This window comes from Staurois parvus, unplaced genomic scaffold, assembly GCF_062004578.1.
Source record: "Staurois parvus isolate SC_StPar_1 unplaced genomic scaffold, SC_StPar_1.0 ptg001062l, whole genome shotgun sequence".
NCBI classification, from domain to species: domain Eukaryota; kingdom Metazoa; phylum Chordata; class Amphibia; order Anura; family Ranidae; genus Staurois; species Staurois parvus.
In genome coordinates this window covers 2,333,176-2,355,568 of record NW_028318858.1, presented here as the reverse complement: position 1 = coordinate 2,355,568, position 22,393 = coordinate 2,333,176, and the positions used below count along the sequence as shown (strand labels likewise).

The following is a 22,393-nucleotide window of genomic DNA, read 5'->3' as shown; positions in this document are numbered from 1 at the left end:
TACTGCTGTTTCACCTCCCCCAGCTCTCTGAGCTCCTTATGTAGCTGAGAACAGAGGGTATGTGATCACTTATAAAAAATTATAGAAAAAGGCATTCATACATTTTTTTATATCTATTCACAAATGTTTTGCCTTTCATTTCTATTTTAAACTGAGTGGGTTGTTTTATAAGGTGAGGGTTCACATATATTTTAATGGTTCTGTAATTTGTTTTCCCTAAAATTATTTCCTCACTTCTGTTCATTTGGAATGAGCAATGTTGTGGTATAAAGGATGGTGGACCTCCATGACTGATTTCTTTGGATGGGGCGAAACGCGTTGAGGGTGGAGGCTGCTGGAGCTGGGCAGAGGTTGCTTCTACTATAGTGACTGTTGGGTCCTGATGGTATGCGGCACTCATGGTTGTTTCCTTCCTTTTATACTACATGCATTGAGCCAAGACAGACTCTCCCCAGCCTGCACCCTCAGCATGAGTCACCAGACTGAGATACATAGGAACCTTAAAGAAGAGCTCCACCCAAAAGGGGAAGTTCTGCTTTAAGGACTGCTCCCCCGCTCCCCATTAAGGATTGGCACCTTTTGGGGGGCGGGGGGTGAGCAGGTACCCGAATTTGACAGATACCCGCTCCCACTTTTGGCCAAATCCTCTAGGCGATTGGAAGCAGAAGGTGTCCTCCCTCCCTGTACTCTTTTGGAACACGTGACAGGTCCCAGAAGACTACAGGACCATTCATGAAGCCGCAAGCTATCACAGCCGGGTGCCCACATTGAAGATGCGGAGGACACACCGTGGGACAGAGGGACAGGTAAGTGGCTGTTTTTTAAAAGTCAGCAGCTACAGTTTTTGTAGCTACTGACTTTTATTTTTTGACTGGTGAGTGAAACTCCGCTTTAAGCAGCACCCCTCGTTTTTCCAGTGTGGGTTGACAGCACGTTAGTTGCAGTTATGTGCACTGCTCTATGCATGCTACACATCCCATAGTTCAAAGTCCCTAGTCCATTTCAGGAGGGAGCAAGAGAAAGTGGCTATGTTCCAATGCAGAGGGACCATAAGGAACAAACATAGCCACCCTCTAACAGGGAGTCAGATCACAGCAGCAACAAAAAAGGAATTTGGAAATATGAAGGCGGCTGAGAGCTATAGAAGATAGTTCTTGTTGAGTTAGGAATACGTACTTGAATAGAATTTTTGGTGCTTGTTCAGAAATGCTCCACGCAGATGCACGCAGGTTACACTAATTCTTAATGACACCCTACGCACCTAACAAACACGTGTGCATTTGCAGCTGCCAAAGCGCATGGTACCACATTAAAATGCAACGTGAAGAAAAGCAGAAAAAAAGCATGCACTCTCAGACACACCTCATGGTGTGAATGGGCCCTCAAACCAGAGTTTAGGGTCCTTTTAACTGCTCTAGAGAAAAGACAAGTCACAAAACTCACTCTGCAGTCTGACAGAGCTGTGCAAATATCAAGACTGGATGACTGGAAGTGCAAACCATTGAGTAGGTAAAAGAACTCCCATAGATGTTATTAAATTGTGTATTTAGATAATTCCCCTAGACCCAGATGCACCACGAATCTCCTGATCCGCCCACCCTCCAGAGGAGGAGCTGGTCTTCCACACCTAAAATCATATTACTAAGCCGTCATACTAGACCAACTCTTTTTCTGGTGGCATCCTACCACTGAGAAAACTTGGACCACTATAGATAATTCCCCAGAGTTTAGCTTTAAAGTGTATTTCCACTTGTGCAGTCAAATTGAAATCCCTCACTGTGTGTTTGTTATGTGCTCCTCTTTATACAGCATACCTAAAAATATTTGTGTAAATATTTCTAACCTTTCAAGGTGTTTCTTTGCAGCAGATTTATTCATAGGACTCTATAGCTTTCGTACAAGCTATTATAAACATTTCCAAAGTGCAACTAGAGGGTTAAACTGAGGGAACGTACATAAACATATGATAGGATGTACTATCAAAGCCTTACATTTCTTCAACCATTTGTTGGGACGGACAGTGTTCAAATCTAGTTTGCAACTGATTGTGAGATCTGCTAGCACAGTACAAACAGAGTTAATTATGGTAAATTCATTATGATAAATGCCCATCCTCCTCTCCCTAACAGTACAGAAAAGGGGAAAACTGGGTAGATAAGTAAAAAAGCAAATAAAAAAGGCAATTGGCCATTATACTTATCTGAAAATACATATTTAATTTCTGATATGAATATTTAAAGATCCATACATGACTGCATTTTTAAACAAATTTGTATCTATTGTTGGTATCTATGTTTTTGTCTGTACAAATTCACTTATCATTGATCTCTGCAACATTGTTATAAAGTCAGGAGCAGTGTGTACTCTGGGGTGTTATCACTGCACCAATGACATTTCAAAATCTTCCAGCAGATGGCACTGGTGAGGTTATCCAGGACGTAACAATCACTATGTTCTTATACTGAAGCTTGGTGAATTGGATCTTATATGTCATATTTAATATTAATAATACACAATATTTTCTGGCTACTAAAACTGTGAAAAAAGAGCTTCACCTTACAATTATAAAATATCACTATAAAGCAAGTCATCATTAAAACAGACCTTGCATAAAAGTTATGACAGCACCCACCCCCTCATATAAAAACCTAAAAAAAAAACAAAGGGTGTCAAAAATGAGACTTTGGAAAAAAAAGTTTAAAATATCTTGAAATCAAAATTTATTTTATTTCCTGACACCACCGTGACATCACCATGCCTCACTACTGCCTTCCAGGAAAGCTGGCCTTTGGAAATTCTTCAAGAATGCATTTCTACTGGTAACATTGCTTGTGAGTTTACTGCACAGTGTACAGGAGAACAATGGATTAATGGCAGGATCAACAGTTTTTGTTTTTTTTTAAAGGGAGCAAAACATAGAAGTTCATTGTGAGTGCTGGTTTTATTAACTCAAAAGGCCCATTTACCCAAACTTGATTTTCCACAGACAGACACCAGCAGACGAAATCATACCATTACAGCACCAGCAGAAGCAGTCCCATACAACTACATAAAATTAGTTGTGTCCTCATTGGACTCTGGTCCATAGAGGATCATACAGTAGGGACAGGAGGAGCATTCATATAGGATGTTGTAGCTAGGCAAAAGTTGCATGAGGGATGTCAGGATCCCTATGTGGATAGAAGGGATCTCAGGATATACTATATGGCTAGACAGCTAGGACAGCTGACAATCACACCTACCAATACAGCCAGAAGGAGACCCCTGAAAATGACTGAGCTCTGGTTTTTCAAGTTACAAAGTATGCCTTGCAGTGGGGCAGTGTATGGGTTAACTGCTTGTTTAGTCTAGGGGAGAGTAAAAGCACTTTGCCAGTTACTCTGCTCCCCTGGCAGATGGTGCTCCCTCATGCTTCGGAGGTAGACTGTCCCTTAGTGTCATATCCATTGCAGCACTATGAACCCTGCTTTGGTCTTGATGATGCCAGGACCTTAGACCACAGGAGCACGGGGGAGAAGACTCTGCAGAGACCAGTCTAGCAACGCTGAGGAGCAGAGGATCAGGTAAGTAGCAATTAAATAAGAAACTATATAATTAACTCCACTCTCGCGCTCAGGTTATTGAGGTCATTGAATGTAAAGATCCACCTCCAAAGAATGTCTCTGTAGGCACCCACTAGTTGTTATGTGTACGGCTTGTGTATCTTTGACATGTAATTAGAGAGGAGAGAGATTGGCTGGCCAGTCGCACTAGTGGCATGTATCTGACAGGCTCTAAAGGTGGAAGGAGAGACTGGCAATCGCTCAGTGGAGCAGTATGAGAAAGTTGGAGAAAGCATGCAGGTTGCTGTGGCCAAATTTTGACAGATTTCAGGGACATGGCCTCCTTTTTCAAGTATGCTTGAAAAAGAAAGTCACACCCCCCAAAACGTGTCGTTTACATTGCCAGACTCTCCGTCCACCTTTGGTGCCTGTCAGATATATGCCACTAGTGCAGCTGGCTTCCCCATCTTTCTCTCTCCTTTCTGACTCCGTATCAGGACAGGGTGAGGACACAAAAGTTGTACACATAACTAGTGCACTAGGGATGCGCTTCCCTTGCGTCCTTTTTTTTTTTTTATTGTAAAGGATAATTTTTACATTTCCCTGATCTGGACTTTTAGGAGTACCTTTATTGCTACAGCACGCATTTTAGACATTTGCATGCTTCCAACCTTCTGGCAACACTTTGAGGAGGCCCCTTTTCTGTTCCAATATGGCTTTCTTCTGTTCTGCCAGTACAGTGTGTACTCAAGTGGCTTGTACTGAGCCCTGACCCCAACCCCACTAACCACCTTTAGGATAAATTGGAAAGCTATTTGCGAGGGAGGTCTTCTCATCCAGCATCCGTCCATACCTTACCTCACAAATGGTCAAAAATGCCCACAGACACACTCCAAGATTCTGTGGATAGACTTAGCAGAAGAGCAGAAACTATTGAGGTCACAACATGGGGGCCAATTCCATTTTAATGACCATGGTTTTGGAATGGGATGTCCAGTAAGTTCATATAGGTGTGATGGTGAGGTGCCTACAAACATTTGGCCATATACTGTACTTTTTTATTCAAAACTATCATGTAATTTGACTTTTGTTCCATTGATTCATGTGACGAATTAATTCTATTTCAATCATTGTTATTGGTTTTACAAATAAAATGTTTTTAAGAAAGAATAAAAAACTGCAGGCAGTCATGGCATAATAGATCGACATTGTTAACAAGACCAGGTGACAAGTGAATTCTGATAATAGGTCCACTTTAATATAATCATACTAAAAATGTAACAAAAATCATCAAAAGACTTTGGGTCCTTTCACACGGAGTGGGCCCATTTAGCGGATCCGCTTGCTCAGCGGGGGACCTCTCCGCTGATCCCTGCTGAGCAAGCAGATGACAGCTCTGTGTCTGCTCCGCTGCTGCAGAACAGACACAGAGCTGCTCACTTTCCTCAATGGGAGGTCAGATGAAAACGGAACGCCTTTCCATTTCATCCGACCTGATCCAATGGACAGAAGGGGAATTGGATCCCCATCTATCCTTTTTGGCACATCGGATGTCGGCGGGTGTAAACGGATACATAGTTACATAGTTACTGTGGCTGAAAAAAGACAAAAGTCTATCCAGTTCAACCACTTAAAAAAAAAAAGTTATAATCCTACACCCACAGTTGATCCAGAGGACGGCAAAAAAAACCAGCAAAGCATGATGCAATTTGCTCCTGCAGGGAAAAAAATTCCTTCCTGATCCCCCGAGACACATGTCCGTTTACACCCACCGCTCCATAGAGGAGAATGGAGGTTCTGATCAGGTCCGCATGAAAAATGGGCAGGCGCACCAGATCGGAATGTCCATGTGAAAGAGCCCTTAGTAATGTGTGAGGGGATGAACACCGCTCAAGACCGATCCCCAGGAGTCAGGCTACAACACCATGTAGTGGATGGCCTCTGCCGCCACTCCAGCCACCCCTTCTGACACGTTTCACCCCGCCCATAGGGAGCTTGGTCACAGAGGCTTGAGCGGCTTTCACCCCCACACACATTACTAAGTCTCTGGAGTAACTTGGGATGCTGCTCCCTTCTCTTTTCTCTGCCGGCAGGGTGACTATAATCTATAACCAGCCTTGAACAGCACCAGAGGCTTTCAAACAGTCCAAAAAACATTAACAAAATCAACATTAACAAAAAGTTTGGTCCTCATTTCTGAAAAATTCTGAAAGTGCAATGTTACCCCATACCATGCAAAGAGACTCCAGCTGTTATTTGTCTACTAGTGGTTTAAAATAGAAAAGGAGAATCTAATTGGTTCTGAAGGGAGGACCACAACTTCTTTTTTCGCACACACTTTTCAAAATGTGGATAATTTTATCCAATCCCAGGCTCATAAATATGGCTGCAAGTCAGATATCACCGATTCAGAATTTAGAGAAGAGTCTATTGCTACTTTTGAATGTCAACACAGAAGATTATAGAATTTTTGCTCGGTAATCATCTTTTTATCGAGATGTTCTACGTGTATAGCCAGATCTTCCTCTTCATATTTTACACAGTGCACAGCGATACAGTCCAGGTCTCTGGTGTCTAGAAAAGCTTCATTAACTCAAGGAGGCTCACTCTTTGGGGAGACTTGTCAGTTGAAGATTTATTGTGCGCTGGTACAAAGCTGCATTTTCAGCATTAAGCAGCGAACATTATGAGGTTTTTTTTTCCTTTTTGTCACCATGGGAGTATATGCTGACATTTCTTTTCAAATTTAATTTTAATATTAGAAAGGTAGAGGATAGATACTGGCCTATCACACATGCAGACAGCATTAACTGTTTAATTGTATTTCTCTTAGGTAAAGTAGTGTTTGGAGAACCAATCGCTGCTGGACTTGGCACAGATGGTACAAATTACTGGCACACAGATTGGTGTCATGCTGCAGCTCATGTGATGGGACCACCCCTTCGCCCAGACCCAACTACACCAAAATATCTCATGCAGTTGCTGGCTAAGTAAGTATGACGAGCCCTGGGTATTTGACTTTAAGTGCAACAGCAGCTTGAAGCAACTCAAAAGAGTCCAGGACCACCTAGAAGCAATGTATAATCCAATCATCAGTGTCTGAAAAGCCACCACTGCATATGTTGTTTATTCATTACTCAGGCTTTTAGGGTATTTCCATGTATTGCCTGTTCATATATACTAGCTGCTTGAACAGTGAGAATATTTGTGACTAAAAGGTAATTGAAAGCAACAAAATTGCAAAATGAATGGCCAACATAATTCCATTTTTGAGATATGATAAAAACTGCAGTAGATGCTGATTGAACTGCCCTTTTAAGTGGCATTTCGGTAGATTTGGTTACTCTCCACCGCATTTTGTATCAACTGGTCACTGAGAATGTGAAAATGACTAAAGCTGAAAGCTTCTTGGAAGGCGCAAAAAGTTCTACAGCAGCTTTTCTCAACATTTTTATCCCAAAGTAACCCTTAAAATAATATTATGGTCTAAGGGAACCCCTGCTAAAACCAATTCACTAAGACACTGTGGGGAAAAATCCCACTTCTATTGGTTGCTATAGGGAAGATTCCCCCTAACAATTGTGGTCACCCTTACAGACAGCTAAAAAGATCATTAGTGTCATGCAGTTGGCTCTACCAAACGGCCTTGAAGCTGGAACTTTGAAGGCATCATAAAATGGGAGGTCAATCAGCCACAGCTAAGAGACCCCTAGCAACCTTTTGAGGAACCTTAGAGTTCCACAGAACCCTGGTTGAGAATGGATTATTTAGAGAATGGCCAGCAAGAGGTTTCAGTTGACCATATTAAAGTGATCTGGTGCAAAATCAGAAGGCAAATACACTTTGTTAGGGAGTGTCGTATTTACAATATTAGGCAAAACTGTTTGACTTAGACCTCTACTAGGGATGACATTGTTCCCTAAAACTGCTGCTCCTATCAGTTCCAAAATTTTAGGTAGAAAACGAAATATCACCTCTTTAGCTCTAATCAGTTGCCTTAAACCTACACTATGAATAAGACACTTCACACGGTGACAGCTGGTATTTGTGTGTGTAAGAGGTATTCTGTACATTGTGTGATCCTTTCACATCGTGTGAATATATCAAGGTAGGAAAATACAATTCTCTGATGTTCTTCCAGGGAGCACAGCACAGCTTATTGGAGCAGAAGCTTTCGGACAAACTCCAGTATGCAAGTGCTGGGAGGAGAAATGGGTTCCAACTTTTCCATTCCATAATATCCTAGGCTCATAAAAAAGAAGGGAAAAAGGTTCAATGCTAAAAAAACCCAATTAACACTTTTACATTGTGCCTTTTAACCTGTAAAATGTTTCTGTGCTTGCCCCTTCAAATACATCAGAATAAGGGAAACCTCTGTTGGGAGCATATCCATTTTGCAGGTTAAACTGGGATGTGCTAAAATAGAAGGGTGGCCACACACAGCAACAAGAATTCATCCTTCTAAGTATATACCATTATAGGCAGGTAGATGTCAAGGGACTCAATGAAAATCACATTAGGCAAAGTCTACCCAAAAGCTAGCCACAGTGGTAGATTAAGACAAGGGATTAGCGCAATGCTTGGTTCTGACATGAGCCTGCACTGAACACGGCTCATAGCTGCAAACTATCCCTGATTTTTAGGGACTATCCCTTTTTTGGAACAAAGTCCCTCTTGCCTCCTCGTTTGTCCCTCACTTTGGTCTGATGTTTATACCTGTATCAGAAATGCACTTTGTACCTATTAAAAGGTGCTTTAGAGTACTATATCTTTCATTTATTCTAAATTTTTCCATTTGTTACATAGTTATATAGTTGGTAAGGTTGAATAAAGACATCAGTCCATCCAGTTCAACCACGTGTGTTCATGTCAATACCATTTCCCATATCCCTGTATATTACATTCACTAGGATGCCTAGCTAAGAGTTTTTTTTTTTTAAATTATCAATACTTCCCACAGACACCACCAACTGTGGAATGAAGTTCAACATCCTTACTGCTCTGACAGTAAAGAACCCCCTATACAATTTAAGGTTAAACAGCTTCTTGTCCAACTTCACTTCTCTTCTGTGACCTGAGACCAAATAGTTTCCTCCCTCTGCTAGAATCACCATTTGATGTATTTGTATATTGCCATCTTATCCTCACACAAGCTTCTCTTCTCCAGGGAGAATACGTTAATGCTTGCAGTCGTTCCTCATAACTGAGGTCTTCCAGTCCCCTTATTTGTACATTGTAAAAGCCAGTATAAAGAAATAGTGGTGTCAAGAAAAAAAAACAACTTTTGGGTTTATTTCTAATCATGTTTTGTGTATTATTTCTCCATGTAACGGGGGTGTACTCTATGCCTACATACTTTTTTTGCTAATAGGTGTCCCTGTTTCCAATCTCAGAAATTTGTGATGTGGCCCTCGACCTCAAAGCAGGGAAGTGCACCTCTATTATATCCTGCAGGTTTAGTGTGATTTCTAAAAGCACACCAAAACTTTTGAATGCAGGAGTTTCGGTGCACTTCCTGAAAGATTACCACAACTACAAGATATAATAGACGTCTATGGCAAAGCAAAGCTTAAGCCAGGAATACACGGTATGAAAATTTTAATTGATCAAATGATCGACCGATTTTCTCTTCGTTGATCAGCAGGATGTTATAACTGATAATGATATTGTGAATGAAAAATTCCAGTTGAACAACAGTTAAAAATTTGTCGTTTTTGCATGCGAACGACTGATTTTCTATGCGGTGGTATGATGGTCATCCGAAAAAAATCTATCCAGCACTATCACACATAAGCAGAAATAGAAGATAACCGGGATGTTTATGTCCAAGGATCCATAAATCCAATTTATTCCAAATGTCCAAGGATCCATAAATCCAATTTAATTCAATTCATTCCAAGGATTTATGTCCAATCTCCTGTTCTGGCCAGAAGGGCGTGGCTACAAGGTCACACGCACACTGAATCACTTCCACTTGCACAGAAGACGTCAACACTACGTATTGCTTGACGAACGATTTTTTTTGATTAGTTAATGTGGGACACGATTTTGACCAACCACTGAATGCCGATCGGTTGTCGGATGATCGATCGGTCGATTTTCTTACTGTGTATTCCTGCAATTACTCGCAGGAAACCCACAGGTGCACTGCACTGGGTAAACTGCAGCGCATCAGTGTGGAAGCAGTCTTATAGGGAGCTCAGGACAGTAAGGGCTTGTTTACATTTGCTGTTTGTTGGGTGGTAAACGTTGAGACATAATTTTACCACACACTCCCAACCACTGGTGTAGAGTCAGGGGTAGCAATGGTGGCCCCTATCCATGCTCCAGAGGGCCCATGCGACCTCCCTGTCACATTCTGTTTTACACTTGGACAGGAGGGGTCCTGGGGACGGCAAATACAGGAACTGATCCTCTAAATTTTCCACCTGCAACTGCTGAAATTAGGCTTTTCATCCTCTCTCTCCTGCCAGCATTCAGAGGCTGCAAGAGGAAAATGTTCACTATGCTATTAAAAAAAAAAAAATTTAATGTTTCATTGTGGCCTGCGACTGGTTACCAAATCAAGTTGCCCTCATTCTCCAAAGATTTGAGCCCCCTTGGACTTAACATTAAAAGTTTGGGCCATTCAGCATGGAGGAACATGGTAGCATCTGCAATTAAAGGGTTTGTAAGGAAGTGGGATGTTTAAACTTGGCTTGCATTGTAATGTTGAAGATGTTTCACCCCAAATCTAGTGGCTTCTCCAGTTCCACTTGAATTATGACAAGATCTGCCGCGTTATAAAATGAGTGCAGCTGAATGAGACTAGCTACTACTAGACTACCATGACCTGGATAAATAAGAACCTTCAGAGACATGTTGGATATTCTAGAACATCTGATACCTAAAAGCATACACCATAGAGTACTTGTTATCACTCTTCTGTGTCCCTTTCTGGTCCTGATTTTTTTTTTTTTTGCTACTAAGGGGTCACTTTCCATATCATCTGGTCTACACTCTTCTCTCCATATCTTTGCTCCATCCACTGTCTTCCTGTCCAGTGAGAGTAACTCAGTAGCCAATAAGGATGCTTTTATTCCATAGAGGGATGGTTATATCGGGGTTGAGTTTACTTCCAGTAGTGTGAACGTATTTCCAAAGTCAGGGATTATCTGCCAGCAAAGGGTTCCCCCTCAATGGCATGCACTTGCTAGGTTAGCAGAGCTCTTGGAAATTTAGAGAGCGTCTCACTGCACTGCATCTGACCACCCACTTCTATCATTAAATAGCCTTGGGCTTTTTACCATTTGGCTTTTTTTTTAACAATGGCTGACAGGTTTACTTTAAGAAATCACTGCGGTTTTCATAACGCTGAATGAGATTGGTGTATATATGGCAATTTCAGATACTATCTTGGATTATCTGGAGCTCTGCTTCAAATCATTTACACAAAGTAAAGTCTGACAGTTTGACTTTCATGATTTATTATATAGAAGTTTATGTACAGTATGCAAGTTTTATAAGGTGTATGTGGACTTCTAGAAAAACTTACTTTAAAAGAGTGGTGGATGCAATAATCTGAAACCAACCTATTAATCAGGTTTTTATTGGTCCAAATGATGAATTCTGGGTTTTTATTGGTTGCCACAAGGCACTGCTTACTATTATTTATTGCACTGTAATTGTTATTAAATGAGACAAGTGATGTGGGATGCAGCGAAAATAGGTATATTTGCACTACAAATCTTTCTAACCTATGTGTTTACTGTTGTTTTTCAGTGATGATCTGAGTGTTACTGGAACAGATAACTGTACATTTAACACAAACCAGAAAGCACTTGGAAAAGATGATTTTACCAAGATCCCAAATGGAGTGAACGGTGTGGAGGACCGAATGTCAGTTGTCTGGGAGAAAGGAGTGGTAAGCCTTGAGCCTATATCACTGTACTGGTTACCTAGATTTCAGATCCCATATTTCATGACCCCTGTCCTGTTGCTGCTTAGTTATTTGGCACATTAGAGTTTAATCAGAGACTCCTGGTGACTCCCTAGAGCAGGGTTCTCCAAACTGCGGCCCAATGGCCAGATATGGCCATTTGCTTGCCTTTATCTGGCCCTTAGGGCACTGTTCCTCCCACTGATATGAGGCACTATTTCTTCCACTGACACCAACAGTGAGGCACCATTCCTCCCCTTACACCAATTATGGGGCACAATTCCTTCCACTGACATTGAAAACGGGGCATGATTCCTCCCAGTGACACGAAGGATGGGGCACAAGTTCTCCCCATTGACACCAAGGATGGGGCACGATACCTCCTACTGACACCAACAATGAGGCATAATTCCTCCAACTGAAGCCAATGATGATGCATGATTTCTCCTACTGACGCCAACAATGGGGCATAATTCCTCCCATTGACACGCATGATGGGGCACAATTTCTCAGTCTGACACCAATGACGGGGCACAATTCTTTTCCCTACTGTCTACAGGAGTAATTTACTTACTACTGTTAACCCCTAAGTCTAAGTCACTGTTTACCCAACTAACACTGGGGCATTTTCTACTCCCTCTGGCCACAGTCCAGCCACCCTAAAGTCTAAAGGATGGTAAACTGTCCCTTTTCTTAGAAAGTGCGGAGACTTCTGCCCTAGAGGATGTGTTTTTTATTGTTGTAGTGCAATTAAAGATTTCACCAGCAGATGTACCTGCATATAATTTCTCACATTATTACTCTTCTTTCCAGAAAAAAAAGGTACGGTGGGGGCAATACATGTTATCAAATACTAGAAACTACTTTAAAGTGACCAACTGAGTGTAAAAACTGAATAGACAGAGAACATAATGGGTATTCGTATGCTCCCTCTCTTCTGGTTCATGCTCCTGCTAAAATGTGTGTCATTGCTCTTGGCAAAGCTATTCCAGTTAGTGACCAGTATACACAGTTATAAAAATAGTTTTTCGTCACTCAGGAAACCACACATTTCTGGCAAATGATTAACCCTTGGCAGTCATTTGGCGTTATCATAAGCACTAAAATGGAAAATATGTTGCTTTTTATTTATATGTACAAGTTCATAAAATGTTATATACCACTTTTGTCAATTTTATACTTAAATAAATAAACATTTAATACTGGGTGCAACCATAAATGTCTGTTTCCAAAGCATGTTGGTTATTCAAAAAAAAAAAAAAACTCTGCCTGCATGCTAGTTTAGAAGCCTGTGTAAAGCTTACAAATCCATATGGCCTCTGCTAGAAAAGAGGGAGGGGTGTGTCTCCCATCCAAGTCATGCTGCAAACTGTGTAGTCTGATCTTTCCGGCTCTTTGGTTCTACTTTACAGCTGGGTTGCAGATTGAGCCACAGCAAATGTACTTCTACTGCTTGGAGCTCCTGTCTACAGGTAGTATAAGCAAACTGTAAGGGCTTGTTTACCCCAGATGCAGATGGGTAAATTTTTTAAAAGCAGTATGAACGCAGTACAAGTGCATATGCAAGAAAAACAATGTATTTCAATGAGCCTAGTTTAAACCATTAAACCATTGGGGAGATTTCCCTTCACTTATTATCCCATAGACAAAACAGGTAGTGAGAGGAAACCTGGGGTGTCACCAGAACTAGTGTCCACATTGGGAGATTTCCCCTCTATTCCTGTTCTGGCAACAATCCAAAATTTGGGATTTTATTTTTTTTTTCACTTTCAAAGATAACGGATAAATAGAGAGGGTGAAGCTCCCCAATCGTGGAACAGACAACTATAAAAATATGACAGGTGTTCAAATCTCTTTCAGATCTAAAACTAGAAAAGATCATTATACTTTACGCAAAACGCTGCTAGACACCTTACTCTTATTTATTTCAGGTACTTACCGGTATATAGCGCCGTCAATGTACACAGCGCTTTTACATACAGTGGGGATCGAAAGTTTGGGCACCCCAGCTAAAAATTTGTATTAATGTGCATAAAGAAGCCAAGGAAAGATGGAAAAATCTCCAAAAGGCATCAAATTACAGATTAGACATTCTTATAATATGTCAACAAAAGTTATATTTTATTTCCATCATTTACACTTTCAAAATAACAGAAAACAAAAAAATGGCGTCTGCAAAAGTTTGGGCACCCTGCAGAGTTAATATCTTGTACTGCCCCCTTTGGCAAGTATCACAGCTTGTAAACGCTTTTTGTAGCCAGCCAAGAGTCTTTCAATTCTTGTTTGAGGTATCTTTGCCCATTCTTCCTTACAAAAGTCTTCCAGTTCCTTGAGGTTTCTGGGCTGTCTGTCACGCACTGCTCTTTTCAGGTCTATCCATAGATTTTCAATTATGTTGAGGTCAGGAGATTGTGAAGGCTATGGCAAAACCTTCAGTTTAAGCCTTTTGATGTAATCCCCCGTGGATTTCGAGGTGTGTTTAGGATCATTATCCATTTGTAGAAGCCATCCTCTCTTTAACTTCAGCTTTTTCACAGATGGCATCAAGTTACCATCCAAAATTTGCTGAAATTTTATTGAATCCATTTTTCCTTCTACTCATGAGATGTTCCCTGTGCCACTGGCTGCAACACAACCCCAAAGCATGATTGATCCAACCCCATGCTTAACAGTTGGACAGAGGTTCTTTTCATTAAATTCTGTGCCCCTTCTTCTCCAAACGTACCTTTGCTCATTCCGGCCAAAAAGTTCAATTTTAACCTCATCGATCCACAGAACTTGTTTCCAAAATGCATCAGGCTTGTCTATATGTTCATTTGCAAAGTTCAAACGATGATTTTTGTGTTGAGGATGTAGAAGAGGTTTTTCTTCTGATGACTCTTCCATGAAGACCATATTTGTACAAGTATCTCTTTATAGTGGAATAGTGTACCACAACTCCAGTGTCTGCCAGATCTTTCTGGAGGGATCGTGCAGTCAAACGTGGGTTTTGAATTGTTTTTCTCACAATCCTGCGAGCTGTTCTGTCTGATATTTTTCTTGGTCTTCCAGATCTTGCTTTAACTTCCACTGTTCCTGATGACTGCCATCTCTTAATTACATTCCGAACAGAGGATATTGACATCTGAAAACGCTTTGCTATCTTCTTATAGCCTTCTCCAGCTTTGTGAGCGTCAACTATTTTCAGTTTCAGTTTTCTAGACAACTGCTTAGAAGAACCCATGGTGCTGATTGTTGGGGCAAGGTCAAATGAGTCTGGGCATTTAAAACCTTTGAGTTTGACATCATCTGGTCTTCCCAGATGATGACTGAGAACAATCCATGACACTGGCACGTCTCAGCTTTGCAAAGGGGGCAGTGCATGCTATAAATTCTACAGGGTGCCCAAACTTTTGCAGGCGCCATTTTTTTGTTTTCTGTTATTTTGAAAGTGTAAATGATGGAAATAAAATATAACTTTTGTTGATACATTATAAGAATGTCTAATCTGTAATTTGATGCCTTTTGGAGATTTTTCTATCTTTCCTTGGCTTCTTTATGCACATTAATACAAATTTTTAGCTGGGGTGCCCAAACTTTCGATCCCCACGGTATATATATATTGTACATTCACATCAGTCTCTAACCCTCAAGGGGCATACAATCTAAGGTCCCTAATTCACATTCATACATACATATACTAGGGACAATTTAGACAGGATCCAATTCACCTACCAGCATGTCTTTGAAGTGTGGGAGGAAACCGGAGTACCCGGAGGAAACCCATGCAGACACAGGGAGAACATGCAAACTCCAGGCAGGTGGTGCCGTGGTTGGGATACAAACCAACGACCCTAGTACTGCCAGGCGGAAGTGCTAACCATTTAGCCACTGTGCTGACTCTTGGTTTATTACAGTAATGGGCAGCCACAGTGATCAACGTTTTAGTGCAGCAGGACACAGAGCAAAGCCACCACCTCCAAACAAAAGTTGATATTTGTATAATATACCGCTAGATTTAGGGCTCTTGAAGGAAACTGTACATACATATATGGTAGGTGCATACTATTGCATCCAAGGTGTGGTTTGCCAGCTGTATGATCGCTACAGATACAGTTTAAGTTGAATGGTGGGGAAAAAACTTTAGCTAGTTTTCTTACAGCCTAACAGCATTGTTATTATTATTTCACTTTGTTTTCCAGCACAGTGGTATTATGGATGAGAATAGGTTTGTTGCTATCACAAGCTCCAATGCTGCAAGAATCTTTAACATGTACCCAAGGAAGGGGAAGATTGCTGTAGGCTCCGATGCAGATATTGTTATCTGGGATCCAGAGGCTACAAGGTATGATTTCCAGTTTTGTTTTTGGATTTTAGAACATGTTTAAAAATGAATATGTACTACAGTATGCCAAGACTGCATTTATAGTCGGTTATGAGATGATCCTTGATTCTTCAAAGATCCAACTTCCAAGTGGTCATTCTCTAGAACAATTGTGCCACAGACGTGCAGGATTATTCTGCCTGAACATTATTCTGTAGTCTGTATTTCTGGGAAATAACGACAACTGGAATATAACACAGGCACCTTGCAGACATGAAAGTACAAAGAAAAACTTAACAGTGAAAATGAAGGCAAAAATTAAATGATGCAATGTAAACTTCATGAAGAGGAACCTTCACTCTGCCCCTTATGTCACATCCATACTGACAGCTATGGGATTATCCTGATTAGCACTCCCAAAATGTAAAAGGCACAGATTTGTTAAAGTGTTACTAAACCTAGGACCCTCCATTCACTATGTACAATCCTTGTTTTATTGATTGCATGTAATATTCTAATTTTCTGAGATTGTGGATTTGGGGTTTTCATGAGCGGTAAGCCATAATCATCACATTTATGACAAATCACGGCTTGAACTATCTTGCTTTGCATGTAATGAGTCTATCTCATATATGTTTCACCTTTTAAGTTGCATTACTGAAATAAATGAACTTTTGCACGATATTCTAATTCTTCGAGTTTTACCTGTATATCGACTGGAGAGAGCACAATAATCTGGCAAACAGGAAGTGCAAAGGCATGGCTTAAATAGGAAGTTCATGAGAGGAGCAAAAAATTTGGGGATCACAAGAAATGAGGCACAGGGTAATATTGTCTAAGGGATCAGACAGAATGCTGTCCGGCATCTCAGGTGGCTTAGCAAGAAGAGTTACTGTCAGATGCAGCAGAGGTACAGATCCAGGCTCTGACAGAGATACAACCTGAAAGCCCATCTAGCTATGATCCCATGCAGGCCTCCGGTTTAAATAGTCCTCTAGGTACCAGTACCTGTGGTAGAGGTGTCATGCATGTACATGCATGCCGTTGTGCAAGCTTTCTTATGTGCATGCCCAAAAACATGTGCACACATGAGCACAATCTCTCTGATAGCTGACATAAGGTTCCTGAAACATAATACCAACATTTCAGGCTATATGCCGCTGTTCAGGTTGGGGATTAGATTGTTCATGACAACATTTGGGGTATTTAAAACTGCCGATAAACACACATAAGCAATTAAGTGGTGCAGTGCTTCAAAAATATAGGTTCTACTAGCTCTTTGTATCACCAGACATGCCTTACTCCAACAGAATATTATCCAGTGGCTATTTTGACAAGAGCAGATCCCCAGTTAGATACTGGAAGAGATAGCAGCCTTCTGTGGCTTTGCATGGAAAAAAAAGGACAGGAAGGGGATACCTGAATGGTCCAGCTGTTGCAGTTTTCTTGGTGCTATGCACCATACATCTTGGTAAGACTGTTCCCGGGATTGTGGTAGGATCACATGTGGTACTTAATAAAGGTCATGAAAGTGGTATACAGCTGACATTCTGTACACATTGGTGACTGGTATTTAGACATTTTTCAAGAAGGCATCCAAAAACTACTAATTCTATTAAAAATTGTGAAATGATTTTTCAGTTTAGTAAGTGTAGTTATCTGAAATTTGTCTTCACATTATATTGGCACATGCCTCTGGACAGGCTTCATGTGTGTCTGTATTATATGCAGATGATTTAGATTACAGGATACAGGCTTACAGGATAGAAAAGGGCTCAGCATGAGGGTCATCAGTGTGATTTTGGCCAATAACTCAGAATCTTCAAAATTGTGTTGTCACCCTCCTTATGTAGACTTGTAGGATGGGTGTGTCGTTACAGTATTTTCATTACTCTATCAGGTTGATTTACTAAAACTGGAGAGTGCAAACTGTTGGTGCAGCTCTGCATAGAAACCAGTCCGCTTCCAGGTTTTATTGTCAAGGTTTAACTGAACCAAGCTGAAGTTAGAAGCTGATTGGCTAACATGCACGGCTGCACCAGATTTTGAACTCTCAAGTTTTAGTAAATCAAACCCTATGCCTATACACAAAATGGCTTCAACAGAGGAGCTATGAGTTCCTCTATTGTACTCCTGACCACCTTTTTTGATGGAGTGGGCATGTTGGGTCAAATAGGTGCGTGGCTTTTGTGTGCTCTGTTTTGACATTCATTGATGTCTACAATTTATATGCCACTTATGGAGCTCTGTAAAACTATCTGAATTATTTGCTTGTGTTTTGCTTGAACAAGGCTTTACATGCTTTCCAAAATCATGATGGATAAAGTCTATCTTCTCTGATATACAGGTGTAGAAAAGAGGTCAGGATACTCTTCATTTTACATTCTGCAGTCAATATAGAATAAATTAAAATCTTGAGGGTTTTAAACTACTCAACCAAAAATCACTAAAACTGGCCATACATTGAATTTTGTCAGGTTCCTGATGAACCAGCTAAAATTGTTGGGCATCTTCCATGCCGACATTCTTCAATTAAAAAAATTAAAGGAGCTGGGCAGGAAATTTGTGATCCAACATTGACTGTATCCAACCAGATGCAGTCAATGTTCGAGTATTCTGACAGCCATGAGTGCTGACTGTCAGAGTACAGTAGCCAGCACTGCAGATTTGTCTATCCATGCTAAAGAGCGTGGATGGAGTAATTGGTTAGTTTTTTTTTTTTGTTGCCTATAGGCTGAGCAAAAAAAAAAAATGTAAGGGCTCATCAACACCAGGGGTATTGGTACACATGTTCCAACACAAGGCAAGGCAAAAGCTTTCTAGTTCTCTATCTTGCCAGTTTGCATCACCTTGCTGCAGTGGTGCGTGCTAAAAAAAACATTATGTCTTGCAGTACACAAACATTGCATTGCTCTGAAGCCAAAAGAACGCAGTGAAAAATAGATAGTGCAATGCACCATTTATAGCACATCAGTACTGTGACATTCTAGATGCTTGAGATATTTTACATACAGATACCATGTGGTTGAGTCTAAACCAGAGTTTTATGGTATTATTTCGGTGCATTGGTACTGTGGCCTTCACACCATCTGCTGCATTCTAATGCAGCTGCTGGTGTGAATGGGCCCTTAATGTGGTATTAAACCCAAAAGTAAACATTTATTATTGCAGCTTACCAATTCTTAAATGTGGAGGCTGCTTTCATTTTATTTTTTAGGCCTTCTTTTGTCTTCCACCTGGTGATCTGACCAATAAGTCTTTTTTTTTTCTTTTAAAGAACATACTTTCCAGCAGATGTATCAATTACAGGGAAGAGACAAACCATTTACCACTGACAGGGGTGCTTACGATTATCAGCTTTTACATATTTATGTAACTGCTTATAAAGTTTGAGCTGGAGTTTGGCTTCAATTAGTGTATTAAAATTTGCTAGTCCATCTAACAATCCCTTCACCCGTAGACTAACAATGCTGCTGTCCATAGGTGCCCCCTATTCTTCTTTTTCAAACAGAATGGGGGCACTTTCATTTAGGAGGTGCATTACTGGCCCGATCACCAGGTGAAAACATAGGGAATAAAAGCCTAAAAGAAAATTAATGCAGCCACCACATCTAATGATTGACAAGCTGCAATATATGACATTATTGGTTTTGGGTTTAATGTTTCTGTTTTTGATGATGAACATGGATCAACAAACTTCTAGTAAGTACTGAGGTGTAAGCATTTATTGCTTGGCCTTTTTTCCAAAACTACAAGCTGAACTTAAAAATGAGAATGAAACAGTACATTGCTTTAATGCTCTGCAAGCTCCAAGAATCCAATTCATGCCAGGACCTAATCCACTTAAACAAAGTACCATGTTAAGTCAACAAAATGTCAGCAAAGCATAAATTCAGAATTATTAGAGTGAAGAATATTTTCAAGATGAAATGACTCCACCATGAGTGCTCCAATTAGACAATTTGAGAGAGCTCAGCAAAGAACTGGGGCTGGATTCCAGGTAGCCATTCCAAAAACCTTGGTATCAGCACCATTAGATTGCCCGTCACAATGTGGGGAAGATATACGGTGTCCTGCAAAGGAGTGTCTGTACTGCAGTCTTGGAATTGCAAATGAGCAAATATTGCTTTACATTGACATTCGTGGGAATGTACAGTGCACTAATCTGTCCAGTGATTAAAGTAGGCTTCTACTGAACTGTACACAACAGTAGAATGACAAGTTTTCATGTTATCAGTTACCCTAAACAACCCCCCCTCTCAGACTCCAAATGTTACATTGATGAGAATGGGGTAACATTGGTCCCACATTGCATGCATTATGGCAATGCAGAGACCTGGCTTTGTTTGCGCCTCTATACATATGCAGAACAACTAACTAGCATAAACATGAAATGTTACTGATTTCTTCTTTTTTTTCTGGTCTGAAAAGTCTCACAGACCAGTCATTTTAACCATGGGATTTACATAGGTGAAAAAAAACGGGTTTGCTAAGGTAGAAAGCACAATCATCTCCAAAATATCAGTTTTTAGAAAACCTCATGGAAGTTTTCTGTTCTTAAATACTTAGCTACTTGGCACGTTCTACTCCTTAAAGCCCAACTATGGGATACTTAGAAGTTCTACTTTGCACTGGGATTGCACCTGCACTGCAAGGGTTAACTGTTCATTTAGGTTTAAGGGAGAGTAAAAGACTTTTACTTTCCAAACATTTGCTCCTTTAGCAGGCGGCACTCTTCCTCTGTCCATCAGCATCCTCACATCCAGAACTTAGACCGCTGGAGCGTGGGGGAGAAGATGCTGTAGATCCCAGTCTAGCAGCATCGAGGAGCAGAAGAGTAAGTAAATCAACTTTAACATGTTCCCGAGACCAAAGCGAGCTGTTAATTTATGCAGTGTGGGTGAAACCCTACTACAAGGTAGAACTTTCAAATTCCCTGGAGTTGGACATTAATTATTATTCATCTCCCTTAGCTTTGGGATTGACCACATTTAGGCAGAAAGTGGCCCTGACCAGTCACAAGTCAAGACAGGGAGGACCTCTTGTTTCAGATCCCCTGTCATCTTTTATATCAATAGTAGCACAGTGGGAACAAAAGAAGACAAAACCCCTGTGATCTTTGACTTCAGTACCTGACATCTTGTACAATTGCACAATCTTGTACGAAAACGTTGAATGATTGTGCAGAACTCGATGTCATATGTTAGTCTTTTATTTTTATTATATTATTATTCTTTCCTAAATAATATTAAAGGAATTGCTTTTTTTTGACTGCCGAAGCAGCCAACAATGCTATGCTCAAGAAGAATTGTTCCCTGAAGTCCTATGGGAAGCCTATAGTTCTGGGAGGGTTGATCTTGGGGGTTCCTCTTGCCAACCTCAAAGTCGTTACTGTCTCCTGCAGTGACATGGAGGTTGGTCTGAAGAACCATTGAGCTCTGCATGGGGCAAAGGAATTCAACACTCCCATAAATTAAATGCTAGGAAAGGTCAGGATCCACAGTGTGCTTTTACAGGGTAAGAGTTTGGCCAGTTTTAGGCTCCATGCACACTAGCTTTTTTTTAAGCACCTAGAAGCTATTATCAGCATATTTTTTTCTGCTCCTAGAAGCTAAATCATGTTATCCTATGTGTCCATGCACACTACTTTAGGCTGTTAGCATTTTTCAAGCTTCAGTGTTTTTTTGGAGTATTTTTCCAGCAGAAAAAAATAAATGTACATGATAAAAATAAATAGTACATTTTTTTAATAGTACAAATTAAAAAAATAAATATAGTTTTAAAAGAGGGTTTCTATAATATTATTTTTATTATTTATTGGATGCACGACTACATTCGTTTTATTTGTTTATTTATTTTTTAATATCTGCCTGCAGTTTAGTCCTAACCCAACCCCTAAAATTAACCCTTTTTATCTAACATCAAAGTGAACCTGTGCTTTGCACCAGCAGCTTACATTCACCATCTGTTGGCTACCCTACTACTCTGACCACGGGGATAAAGTGATTGAGCACAAATATATTAAAGCAAAAAAATAAATCCACTACTTCAAGAAATAAAATAAATCTTCTTATATTCAGTTTGCTCACCTTTTTCTTTGGAATGCCTTTCACTGCTAATAAGAAAATGTATCTTTGGATGATTCTGATTTGGTATATTAACATTTTTCGCCAATATTTTATTCTGAAAAATGAATTGGTCTCAGACAGCGCTATAATTTAAAAATACGAAGACATGATTGAGATTAAAAGGCAAATGTATCATCTTTTCTTAAAAAAAAGAAATTACTATAAAGTAGATAAAATAGGTAAGGTTCCAAAAGTGTAGTGTCCATAAAATGCATTATCTCATTGTTAATCAATGACCATTTATCTGCTAAGTGAAATAGAAATATGTATTGCAACGTACAGGTAAAGACAGGGGCCCAATAATTCATTAAAAAATGCCAATTTGCTAAATTATATACTAAATCTCCTGGGAGAAAAAAAAGCCACTCCATTCCTTGTACCTAATCTAGATTTTCATTTAGAAAAAAAATACCTAAAAGCCCCAGACTCTAGATGGGTGACATGCTCAGTCTCAAGCCTTCTTTCTTCTGCTCTGTAGTGTAGGAAGTTTTGGTCTGTAGTA

At 40.3% G+C, this 22,393-nt stretch overlaps 1 protein-coding gene across 2 annotated transcripts in view; it reads left to right on the top strand.

The window, feature by feature from the left end:
• DPYS (dihydropyrimidinase) overlaps positions 1-22,393 on the top strand; it is a 112,476-nt gene that overhangs the window by 64,362 nt on the left and 25,721 nt on the right. For both annotated transcript variants that reach the window (XM_089658346.1, XM_089658347.1), the window contains exons 5-7: positions 6,376-6,532; positions 11,304-11,445; positions 15,642-15,784. In XM_089658346.1, coding sequence (XP_089514472.1) covers positions 6,376-6,532; positions 11,304-11,445; positions 15,642-15,784 — 442 coding nt within the window. The remainder of the gene's footprint in view (positions 1-6,375; positions 6,533-11,303; positions 11,446-15,641; positions 15,785-22,393) is intronic.